This window comes from Myotis daubentonii, chromosome 8 (genome assembly GCF_963259705.1).
Source record: "Myotis daubentonii chromosome 8, mMyoDau2.1, whole genome shotgun sequence".
In the NCBI taxonomy this organism is placed as follows: Eukaryota; Metazoa; Chordata; class Mammalia; order Chiroptera; family Vespertilionidae; genus Myotis; species Myotis daubentonii.
In genome coordinates, this window is record NC_081847.1 from 2,731,370 (window position 1) to 2,743,790 (window position 12,421).

The window sequence follows — 12,421 nt, forward strand, 5'->3', positions numbered from 1 at the left end:
AGGACACGGGCCACGTGGGTTCAGGGCCCCTCAGGGGCCTCATCTTAACCCATTGCATCTGCAATGACCCTCTTTCCAGATAAGGTCACCTTCTGAGCTCTTGGGGGTTAGGACTTCAAAAAATGAATTTTGGGGGCACAACATCCACCCACAACAAATGTCAATAAATATAAGTACAGGTTTGTAGTTGAGCAAGAATAGTTTCACAAAAATAGATTCCTGGTCAACTTTCTTAAGGAGTCATTTACATACAAATACTGCTCGCACCTTGTGTGAGCGAGCTCACCGCTCTGCCCGCCCGCCTGGCCCAGCCCCCCTGACGCCTCGGCTCCTTCCCAGTAGACTAGGCTGTTTTCCAGTTTCACAGAAATGGGCTCATACCCTGTCCCTCTGTCTGGCTTCTTTTCTGCAGCGTAATTATTTTGAGATTCGGCCATGGGTGTGGAGGGATGTTCAGACAAGCTCAGGAGTGGGGAGGTGGGCGAGGTGCCTGGCCTCCGCCTGCCGCGGGCCTGCCTCGGGGACGCACCTGTTTGTCTGTTCGCCTGTTGGTGCACATTTGGGTGGATTCCAGATTTGACTGTTATGAATAAAGCCGCTGTGCAAGTCCTGCGTGGATCTGTGTCTCCACGTCCCTTGGGTAGGTTCCTGGTGTTGGAATTGTCGGGTCCTAGGGTGTTTGCTCAACTTTGAAGACACCATCAAGCTGTCTTCCAAGGTGGCTGCCCATCTTACGTTGCCAGCAGCCGAGCGCGGGTCCCAGTGCTCCCTGTCCTTGCTGACATTGGCGCGGTCCCTCTCCCACATCCCGGCGGGCTGACGAAGGTGAGCATCTTCCTGCGTGGCCACTCGTATGTCTTCTTTGTGACCTGTCCAAAACGTGTCCCGTTTAAAAAAAGTCGCACCAGTATAATTGCAAAGACCCGTTTAGTGAAACTGGGCTCAGACGTCCTCCTCCTCAGGAGGCTGTGGGAGCTGCCTGGCTTCTGGCGACCAGGACCACAGTTTGGTTCTAGCGCTACAGTTATCTTGTTCCCACTGCAAACAACAGCTGTCTGTCAGATTACACTTTAAGGAAAACTTTAAGTTTAAGTTAAGCCTCACTGAAATGCAGAGGCGAAAAGTCAGAGGTGAGAGGCAGTGTGGTGATGTTTGAGAGGGACGGTCATGTCATATGAGCTGTTCCAAATTCTCGAACGTGACCCCTGCCTGGAAGCAGGGCGCCAGCGGTGTCCCGGGCCCTGCACAGACTGGTGCTCTCGTCCGGGTGGAACGGGGATGAGATGGCTAAATTGCATCCACTGTTTTACATTTTTATTACAAGTTGCCTCCCTGGCAGAGCTTCTTGGGGACGAAAGGAAGAATTACCCTGCCCTGCTCCCGGAGTTACGACTGAACACAGTGCAGCTGGCGAGCCCGTTCGGCAGTGCACGCCCCACGGCCCCTGTGATTCTGCAAGAGGGCGACTTCTTGGCCCTTTCCAGGAAGCACTTGTACTTGCAATGAAAGCATCAGGCACATTGCCTGCCCAATCAGGACGGCCTGGGGAACCCCTTCATTACCCATAGCCCGTTGGGTCATGTGTGGCGTCCCCATGTCCCTGCTGTCCATGGCAGGGCCACTCATGAGCCCCCAGCCCCATTCTGGCCAGCTTGACTTTGAGGGTTTGGTCTGGAACATGGATTCAAGTTTGTTTGGTCCCAAAGCGGTTGTTTCAAGGGGTGCCACACGTGCCCCTCAGGTGCATGAAAAGTGCCCTCTGCTCTGGGCAGCAGCACAGGTGATCAGGTTATCTGTCCATAGGTGTGAGCCCACAGGTTGTTCCTGTGAACTGATGTGTGTGCTGTGAACAGATGTGTGTTCCCTGGACAGGTGTGTGTGTCCTGCAGCCAGGTGTGTGTGTCCTGCAGCCAGGTGTGTGTTCATTGCCAGGTGTGTGTGTCCTGCAGCCAGGTGTGTGTTCATTGCCAGGTGTGTGTGTCCTGCAGCCAGGTGTGTGTTCATTGCCAGGTGTGTGTTCCATGGCCAGGTGTGTGTTCCATGGTCAGGTGTGTGTTCATGGCCAGGTGTGTGTCCCGTGGCCAGGTGTGTGTTCCATGGTCAGGTGTGTGTTCCATGGCCTGGTGTGTGTTCCATGGTCAGGTGTGTGTTCCATGGCCAGGTGTGTGTTCATTGCCAGGTGTGTGTTCCCTGGACAGGTGTGTGTGTCCTGCAGCCAGGTGTGTGTGTCCTGCAGCCAGGTGTGTGTTCATGGCCAGGTGTGTGTGTCCTGCAGCCAGGTGTGTGTTCATGGCCAGGTGTGTGTTCCATGGCCAGGTGTGTGTCCTGCGGCCAGGTGTGTGTGTCCTGCAGCCAGGTGTGTGTTCATTGCCAGGTGTGTGTGTCCTGTAGCCAGGTGTGTGTTCATGGCCAGGTGTGTGTTCCATGGCCAGGTGTGTGTGTCCTGTAGCCAGGTGTGTGTTCATGGCCAGGTGTGTGTTCCATGGCCAGGTGTGTGTCCTGCGGCCAGGTGTGTGTTCCATGGCCAGGTGTGTGTCCTGCGGCCAGGTGTGTGTTCCATGGCCAGGTGTGTGTTCATGGCCAGGTGTGTGTCCCGTGGCCAGGTGTGTGTTCCATGGCCAGGTGTGTGTTCCATGGTCAGGTGTGTGTTCATGGCCAGGTGTGTGTTCCATGGCCAGGTGTGTGTTCCATGGTCAGGTGTGTGTGTCCTGCAGCCAGGTGTGTGTTCATTGCCAGGTGTGTGTTCCATGGCCAGGTGTGTGTTCCATGGTCAGGTGTGTGTTCATGGCCAGGTGTGTGTTCCATGGCCAGGTGTGTGTTCCATGGTCAGGTGTGTGTTCATGGCCAGGTGTGTGTCCCGTGGCCAGGTGTGTGTTCCATGGTCAGGTGTGTGTTCCATGGCCTGGTGTGTGTTCCCTGGACAGGTGTGTGTGTCCTGCAGCCAGGTGTGTGTGTCCTGCAGCCAGGTGTGTGTTCATGGCCAGGTGTGTGTGTCCTGCAGCCAGGTGTGTGTTCATGGCCTGGTGTGTGTTCCCTGGACAGGTGTGTGTGTCCTGCAGCCAGGTGTGTGTGCCCTGCAGCCAGGTGTGTGTTCATTGCCAGGTGTGTGTGTCCTGCAGCCAGGTGTGTGTTCATTGCCAGGTGTGTGTTCCATGGCCAGGTGTGTGTGTCCTGTAGCCAGGTGTGTGTTCATGGCCAGGTGTGTGTTCCATGGCCAGGTGTGTGTCCTGCGGCCAGGTGTGTGTGTCCTGCAGCCAGGTGTGTGTTCATTGCCAGGTGTGTGTGTCCTGTAGCCAGGTGTGTGTTCATGGCCAGGTGTGTGTTCCATGGCCAGGTGTGTGTGTCCTGTAGCCAGGTGTGTGTTCATGGCCAGGTGTGTGTTCCATGGCCAGGTGTGTGTCCTGCGGCCAGGTGTGTGTTCCATGGCCAGGTGTGTGTCCTGCGGCCAGGTGTGTGTTCCATGGCCAGGTGTGTGTTCATGGCCAGGTGTGTGTCCTGCGGCCAGGTGTGTGTTCCATGGCCAGGTGTGTGTCCTGCGGCCAGGTGTGTGTTCATGGCCAGGTGTGTGTCCTGCGGCCATTGGATGATGCACTCCACCAAACAGGGCAGGTGCTCTGCTGCCCTTGCCCTCACACCATGAGCTTGCGTCCGTCTCCCGGGTCCCCTCACTTGTTGATGGGTATATGACAGGACTGGCTTCGCTGTCCAGGTTGCTTCCATCTTTAGGGTCACAGTTGCCAAGCAGTGACCGGGCAGCTGGCCATTGGGCAGCTGTTTTTCTTCTTTGGCCAGGTGGGCTGGACCCCACAGACATCTTCCTGATACTGAGAGATTTTCAAATGAAACACAAATGCAGCTGCCACCCTAAGCTTCCTGGGATGGAGCATGTCCCCGGATTCCCGCAGCCGACGAATCTACTGAGAGGATCGCTACCTTCGATTACTTTTTGGTCCCTGTCCTCGTGCCTCTTCCCCTAATGAAAATGTCTTGTCTTCAAACGACAAGTGTCTGTGAAGCACGTGGGTTTTAAGCTTCCTGACTGAGGGGTAACCTACTTCAGCAACGGGAGGTTGTCACTCCTCTGTACACGCGCTGAGCTCCCTCCCCCTCCCAGAGGTCTTCCTGGCTCCTGGGGTCTGTTCCCCTGGCGAGTAGAGATTTGTGCGGGTGGGAGAGCAGGTGATGACGCCAACGCTTCCTCTTTGCGCTCGGCGCTTTGGCTCTCCCATCGTGTGGCCAGGAATCAGTCGGATGCACTAGTGAAGGGAGGTCACACTGGAGCAGATGGTCCTAGGCCAGCATGACTGGTGTCCTTGGATGATGCACTCCACCAAACAGGGCATGCACTCCACCAAACAGGGGCACAGGGACAGATGCACACACAGGGAGATGCCGTGGAAGGCGGAGGAGGGGTGGGGATGGTCCACAAGCCACGGTGGCCCAGGGGTCAGCCACTGGCAGGTGCACCGCCCTCAGCCTTCAGCGGGAGGGACCTTGCTGACACCTCTGTCTGGGATTCAGGCCTCCAGACGATGCTAGAACAAAATTCTGTTTTTTAAGCTGCCTGGTCTGTGGCACCTCGTCCCAGAGAAACCAAGGTAGGCAGCGGAGAGAGAGGACGTGGCGCACAGGTTGGGCGACACAGGCCGAATGCACGGGGGAGGGGTGCCGCATGGAGATGGACAAGGTGCTGCAGCTGCCTGAGGCCCCCCTGGGGTCCTCGAGGCTCCAGATCTGGTCCAGGGCCTCCTCCCGGGAGCTGGGGGAGGGGGGTGGGGGGTGCAGCATTCTGGAAAGTTTAGAGTGAAGGCTGTGGCGGCTCAAGACTTCTGTAGGAAGTCTTCCCCTTTGTGTTTTGTTTTTAGGATGTTCCTTCAAAGGCGAGGGGTGAGGACACAGGTGACTTAACCTAGATTTTCCGTTTGGGTAAGAACTTCGCTTCACTACTGATGGACATTGTCCTTGTTTCTGGAACATTTGCTTTGTGTTCTGAGAGTTTGCTGTATGTGTAGGATTCTGTCCAAAAATCGTGTCCACGCTGAGGGCCTTAAACCAGAACCTCCCTTCCCTGCCCCATCCTCGCCGGGCCCCCTGGGTCGGCGCTCCGGGCCACAGGCTGCCTTCCGCCCACCGTCCTCCTGCCGCACCCCGGCCACCGGTGTGGGTAACTGCCCCTCTTGTTCCCACAGAGCCTGTAGGAGAGGCGACACCACGGCTTCCCAATGAACAACCGGAAGGAAGATATGGAAATCGCGTCCCACTACCGGCACCTGCTGCGCGAGCTGGACGAGCAGAGGCAGCACGGCGTCCTGTGCGACGCGTGCGTCGTGGTCGAGGGCAAGGTGTTCAAGGCCCACAAGAACGTGCTGCTGGGCAGCAGCCGCTACTTCAAGACGCTGTACTGCCAGGTGCAGAAGGCGTCCGAGCCGGCCACGGTCACGCACCTGGACATCGTCACCGCCCAGGGCTTCCAGGCCATCATCGACTTCATGTACTCCGCCCACCTGGCCCTCACCAGCCGGAATGTCATCGAGGTGATGTCCGCGGCCAGCTTCCTGCAGATGACGGACATCGTGCAGGCGTGCCATGACTTCATCAAGGCCGCGCTGGACATCAGCATTAAGCCAGACGCCTCGGATGAGCTCTCGGAGTTCGAGATGGCTGCCCCGCCCGGCAGCAGTGCCGACGCGCTCATCTCCGCCGTGATGGCCGGAAGGAGCATCTCCCCGTGGCTGGCTCGGCGCTCCAGTCCCACCAATTCTTCCGGAGACTCGGCCATCGCCAGCTGCCACGAGGGAGGAAGCAGCTACGGCAAAGAGGACCAGGAGCCCAAGGCCAGCGGCTCTGACGACCTGTCTTCGCAGGCGCTGTGGCCCGGCGACGCGGGCTATGGGCCCCTGCACATCAAGGAGGAGCAGAGCTCGCCCTCTCACTACGGGGTGAGGGAGCCGCCCGCGGCCAGGGATGGCTCCACGCAGAGCTCTTCTTCTGAGCAGGCCGGAGGGGACGGCTGGCAGCCCACAGGCCGAAGGAAGAATCGGAAAAACAAAGAGACCGTCCGGCACATCATGCAGCAGGTGGAGGACGAGAGCCAGGCCGGGTCCCCGGCGCCAGCCTTCCTGCCGACGTCCGGGCAGCCGTTCGGCGGCCGCGACTCAAGTAAGCCTTTCCTTCGTTCCCGGGGGCTCAGGCACTGTGTGGGGGCTGTGGCTGCTCGCTTTGTAGACAAAGGGGCACATTCCCAGGCTCACACGGGTGGCTGCCCTGGCGTTTTACTTGCAGCCACTGGGATCACTGCAGTGGGGCTGTAACTCGCTGTGCTGAGCCCGCCTTCACACTGGACGATGCTTTGTCTGTTTCCCAGATGAGTAAATAGCAATTAAATGTTGACGGAGTGTCAGGTGCTCTTCCTGGTGGTAATTCTGGTCACGCCGCCTTCTCAGTGGCACCTGGGGAATGAGCATCCCGGGACTCGAGGGCGATGGTCAGGGTTAGGGGCGTCCTCTCCAGAAAGAGGTTAGAAATCAACCGAGCGAATGGACACAGATGGGCAGAAGGCAGCAACCGTGGGGTGATCAGCCCTGGAAGTGTCACAGACGCCGTGTGCTGGTGGGGCACCCGCTCCCCTGCCCGAAGGCTTCGGGGAGCCTGGGGGCTCTGCTCCCTCCTCCTCAGTGGGAAGCGTGCCCCCTGGCCCCGGGCACTGTTGCTTGCATCGCTGTTGTAAAATACCCGAACCACAAACGACACCTGGTAACCATTGTAAGTGTTCAGCCCACTGTCATTAAATACAGCCGCATTGCTGTGCAGCCGTCACTGTCCTTTTCCCGAACTTTCTCTTTATCCCCAAATTGCAACTCTGTATTCATCAAACAGTGGCGCCCAGGATACACTATAGCCTGAAGTATTCCTTCTCAGCCTCATGGCCACTGTGTCTGCTGGGTGCTGCGTTGACCAGGGAGTCGGCCTGGCTGGGTGACTTCGTGTCCTGAGATGTCAGCCCCCTGGGATGTCAGCCGGTAGCAACCCGCCCCGTAGTTGTGACAACCAAAAAGTCTCCAGGCACTGCAAATGTCCCTGGTAGGCAGCCCCAGGCCTGCTGGAGTTGAGCCAAACTCAGCGAGAAGGAGGGCGGTGTCTGAGCTGATAGGAACACCACCCAGCCCCCTGCTAGCAGTCGGTGAGGCGAGGGACAGCAGTGTCCCGTCCGCTCTTAACTCGGTGTCGCCATCCACCAGCTCTGATAGGACCTGACGAGCAGCAGCCCCTGGTGAGGGACCAGGACAGAGGCTTTGTCCCAAACCTGCTGAGGGTCCGTGCCAAGGGGTCACCTGCGCTGAGCTATGGGAGGCCTTGGGCAGGAGAGCGTCTGTGCTAAGAGACAGCAGCCTGCTGAGCCGTGGGCTGGAGGTTTTAAATGCACTTACCAAGCAGAGGGTGTTTTTAGAATCCAACAAGTGATTTCGACTGTGTACTCTTGTTAATGTCTTCAATCCCTCGGGTTACCAAGGCAACCGTGAGCTGCTCCTACTGGATTGTACCGAGTTGCTAGGACAGGACGGAGGTTGTGGGCTGGCGTGGGGCTGTCTGCCTGGCTCACGGTGTCTGCTCACCCCGCCTGGCCCGGGCGGGGCCAGGAAGTGTGTGCTCCTCAGTGAGGACCCTTTATTTTCATGAAAGATTTCCTGGAGCTTAGAGAAGAGTGTTTTTTATTCCTGTCCTGCTTATGGAGAAAAGGCCCTTCCCGAGGAACACATCACGTGGTTACCACAGTGTTGGGGGCGCAGGCATGGACGCTCAGGTGTCCAGTCCAGCGGTGGCAGCCCGTCCTGACCCCTCTGTGCCCCCTCAGCCATGCTGACTCTCGGGCCTATTACTGTTTGGAGTGATGTTTTTCCTAGCTAAAGGCCACGTGCGTTCTAGCCTGCTGGCTCGCAGGGAAACATCCCGGAGTCATGTGTGATCACAGCATTTCGTGTGTGTAGGTCGTGGGAAGTAGCATTGACATGTGCAGACACGTGTGCAGACAGTGATGTTCTGGGTCCAGAGGGACCTCATGCCAGGCCTGTTGTCCCCTCACTCCCCGCGTTCCAGCCTCACCCTGCCTGTGGCCCCGGGCGGCCGGGTTCATACCCCTGGGCCAGGAAGAGCCCAGAGGCCCCGCGAACACAGTGCTGGGCCGTGGGTGAGCCTGTGGGTTTAGTAAAGGAAATGTTCACGCCTGAGCTGAGACCATGGCATCCTGGGGTGCGTGGGGCTGCCGAACAGCTCCTGGTGGGTGCTGGCGCTTCTCGCTGGCCACGCCTGCCAGCAGCCTCTCTCTGGGCCGAGTCCGAGGCTCCCAGCCCCTCTGGGTTTGTCGCTGGGGCTGAGGTGGGAGCCAGTCCGGTCCGAGACTGTGGCCTCTCCTCTTGTCCCTCCTGGAAGGGGGGGGGCATCCCCCGACCAGCATGCCTGGCCATCCCACCATCCTGCACCCACAGGACAGCGGACTCTCGGAGAAGCTGGAACCGCCCATGTTTGTTGATTAACTGACAAGTGAGTTCTCGTGGCCACGCCGGGGCCAGGTCCTCCGGCCGGGGATAGGGAAGGTGCTCGGGCGCTTCTCCCACCCGCGTTGTCCTTCAGCCAAATTGATCATCTCTGTTGTAGAGAACCAGCTTGCTTAGTATTGCATTTGGGAGGAGAGAAGCTGAATGAAAAGTAACCCTACATGCTCCCGCCAGTCCATCAGGGCGGGGCTGGCCCTGCCAGCAGCTGCCCTGTGGGATGGGCGGGATGGCGCCCCGCGCCCTCCTGCGTTTGCATTTGCGCTTCTGTGGCTTGTCCACGGGGTCACACTTTGGAATCATCATCTACACTCACCCTGGGCTTTGCTGAGCGGCCAGTGTAGTTGCTTTTCCTTCTCAGGGCCCCCCGGACAGAGCTGGGGTCTCCCTGTCACGCCCCAACCAGAGGGAGCTCTGAGGAAGAGCTTGGATGTGTTCTGGGCTGACGAAGGACAAGGCCCTGGGCAGCCATGCCAGGCGGCTGGACACCACTCGGGGAGGGGGTGCCCCAGGCCGCCGCCGCGAGCACGGCTTCTTCCGCGCCACGCGTTTGTGTCCTTGGCGTCCACGCCGTGCTGGGTGCTGATGCATCTTCTGTTGCCTGAAACCAGCAGCGCCTGTGTCACCGGCCTCTGGCCCACGGACGGGCGCCTCCGCTGCCGCTGCCGCTGCGTGATGCGCTCCTGTGCGCTCTGCGCATGTCTGTCTTGTGTTTCCATTTCTCTCGAGTAAACACCTCAGCGTCGCGTGCCTGAAGGGCGGCTTCGGTGTTACAAGGAACAGTCAGAATTTTTCTCTTAAATATGTTTTTATTGATTTCGGAGAGGAAGGGAGAGGGAGGGAAGTAAAGAAACATCAGTGATGAGAGAGAATCATTGATCAGCTGCCTCCTGCACGTCCCCCGCTGGGGGGTCGAGCCTGCAACCCGGGCGTGCCCTGACTAGGAAAGAACCCTCAACCTTCTAGTGTATGGAATGATGCTCCAGCCACCTGAGCCACCCAGCCAGGCTGTCTTTCTGTTGTTGTTAATCCTCACCAAGGATATTTTTCCATTGATTTTTAGAGAGAGTGGAAGAGAGGGGGAGAGACAGAGAGAGAAACATTGGCTGGTTGCCTCCCACAGGGGAACTTGCAACTGAGGTACATGCCCTGGACCAGAATCGAACCCTGACCCTTCAGTTCACGGGCCGACACTCTAACCCAGCCGTGGGCAAACTACAGCCCGCGGGCCAGATCCGGCCCGTTTGAAATGAATAAAACTAAAAAAAAAAAGACCGTACCCTTTTATGTAATGATGTTTACTTTGAATTTATATTAGTTCACACAAACACTCCATCCATGCTTTTGTTCCGGCCCTCCGGTCCAGTTTAAGAACCCATTGTGGCCCTCGAGTCAAAAAGTTTGCCCACCCCTGTTCTAAACACTGCCCCAAACTGGCCAGGGCTCACTCTTTCTTTCTCTTTTTCTTTCTTTCTTTCTTTCTTTCTTTCTTTCTTTCTTTCTTTCTTTCTTTCTTTCTTTCTTTCTTTCTTTCTTTCTTTCTTTCTTTCTTTCTTTCTTTCTTTCTTCCTTCCTTCCTTCCTTCCTTCCTTCCTTCCTTCCTTCCTTCCTTCCTTCCTTCCTTCCTTTCTTTCTTTCTTTCTTTCTTTCTTTCTTTCCTTCTCTCTCTCTCTCTCTCTCTCTCTTTCTTTTTTCTCTTCCCTCCCTCCCTCCCTCCATCCCTCCCTCCCTTCCTCCCTCCCTCCCTCCCTCCCTCCCTCCCTCCTTCCTTCCTTCCTCTTTTTTCTTTTTTTTGGAGGGCTGTCTTCTTAATTTTAACCACTCTAGTGAGTGAGTTTGATGAGTTTTGACAATGTTACACCTCTGTCGTCAGGAAAGAGACCATTTCCACCACGAAGAATGCTCCCTTCTGCCCTTGCAGTCAGCCCTCCCCCACCACCTGTGTCCTCCCAGCAGCCCCTCCAGATGCCTCAGAGTGGCCAGCTTGGGAAGTACAAGCACAGAGCATAATTTTGAGACAATTGTAGATTAATGATCAATTGTAAGAAGTAATATGGAGACATCCTGTGTTCCTTCATGTGGTTCCCCCCATGGCATCACCGTGCAAATCACAGTCAGAATCACAGCCAGAATGTTGAGGCTGCTACAGCCCAGGACCTGAGCCCACGGCCCGCAGCCACCCCTCTGTCCACGTAGTGACTCTCAGTGTGCTTTTGAGCCCCCTTCCCGTGGCTGTGGCACCGATAAGTCATTCCTGCGCTGCCCAGTGCGCTCTGCCCGTGGCTGTGGCAGCCGACCCCTTCGTTCAGCTGTGGGTCGTTTGGTTATTTGGGAGATTTTGGCCGTCACACCCAACGCCGCTGTGAGCGCCCGAGCCAGGCTGTGGCGCTCACCTCCTTGGGTGTCTGCTCCGGCGGCAGTGGGCCGGCTCAGGAGGTCACTGCCGAGTGGTGTGGCATGTTCGTGGGCGTGGCTGTGACGGGGTCCTCACGCGCTGGCTGGCCGCCAGCACCACCTGTGGGGACCCTGTCTGCTTGTCACTGCTGAGTGGACAGTTCTTTGTGCGTTTTCTCCCAGTCTTTGGTTCAGTTTTTATCTAACGCTGTCTTTTGAGGAGCATACATTTAACATTTTGACCAAGTCCAATTTGTGAACTTTTTTTATTATGGTTCCTGCTTTTTGGGTCTCCTAGCCAAGAAGTCTTTGCCCAAGATCACAAGATGGCTCCCATGAGTTTTTCCTGGAAGTTTATAGATTTAGGGGGAATCCATAGGCCTGTGAGTGAGGTGCAGTCCGAGCCTGTGGGGCCCGGGGTGCAGCCGGGAGCGGCGGGGGGCCCCACAGTGGCCCGCGACGGCGGACGGGGTGGGCCTGACAGGACGCGCGTGGCCCTGGCTGCTTCCCACTGGAGAGGCTTGAAGTGACCTGCACGTTCTGTTTCCTCCCAGATTCAGACTTGACCGTCACCGAGGCCAGCAGCTCCGACAGCCGAGGGGACAGGGTGGGCCTCTGTGCCCACGCGGACGAGGGTCTTCTGGGGGCAGAAGCCAGCTACCTGGGCCGGCCCCTCACCCCCGAGAAGGACGAGGCGCTGCAGCAGGCCGCCGCGGTGGCCAACCTGCGGGCGGCGCTCATGAGTAAGAACAGCCTGCTGCCCCTCACGGCCGACGTGCTCGGGGACGACAGCGCCCTCCTGCTGGAGTACCTGCCCAAGGGCACCCGCTCCCTGTCCCGTAAGTGCAGGCCCCGCGGCCACTTCCGCGTGACTCTGAGTGCTGAGAGGAGCAGAGGGCGTCGGGCCCACGGGTGGCGGGCGTGGGCGTCGTGCGGGGGCTGGCGACCAGCCCTGGGTCCAGTGCCCTCAGTCCCCTCCTGAGGTCGCCAGGTCACACATATGGGGTTGTCAGGGCAACAGGGAGGGCCGTGCCTGCTTGTTCAGACATTTCCTACTTGAAGTCGAGGATCTAAACCTAAAACCTGCTCGAGCTCAGAAGCACACAGGAGCGGTGAGCAGGCTGGGGCACAGCCCTGTGCGGTCAGGAGGGGGCAAGGGGCAGCCTCCGACCTCCCGCCTGGCTCGTTCCCCCGGGAGATGCGAGGAGGGAGGCCAGGGTGGGCTTCCGGCTGTGTTGGCATGAGGTGACGCTGGTCGCACGGGCTGTTAGAAAGGACCTGGGTGCTGTGTTAAGTGCTCCCCTGCATTCCAGTTGCTCAGAACACATGGCTCTGAGATGTCCTCCAGCAACACCGGGCGCTGGCTTGTGGCACCCCACCTGCCCTCGTGCCCACTGCGTGCCAGCCCAGCGTGAGCCCTCCCCCGCGTCACAGGCGTTCTGGGGACACTGGCGGTGGCTGCCCATGTGCGGGCACTG

The 12,421-nt window shown here is 58.1% G+C and overlaps 1 protein-coding gene across 7 annotated transcripts in view; it reads left to right on the top strand.

Moving 5' to 3' along the window:
- ZBTB46 (zinc finger and BTB domain containing 46) overlaps positions 1-12,421 on the top strand; it is a 62,428-nt gene that overhangs the window by 17,405 nt on the left and 32,602 nt on the right. For 5 of the 7 annotated variants that reach the window (XM_059705009.1, XM_059705003.1, XM_059705001.1 and 2 more), the window contains 2 exons: positions 5,190-6,159; positions 11,498-11,782. In XM_059705009.1, coding sequence (XP_059560992.1) covers positions 5,223-6,159; positions 11,498-11,782 — 1,222 coding nt within the window. In that variant the 5' untranslated portion in view covers positions 5,190-5,222. Of the gene's footprint in view, positions 1-4,560; positions 4,688-4,865; positions 4,927-5,189; positions 6,160-11,497; positions 11,783-12,421 lie in introns of all 7 variants that reach the window. The other 2 variants (XM_059705002.1, XM_059705004.1) reach the window with 2 other exon arrangements.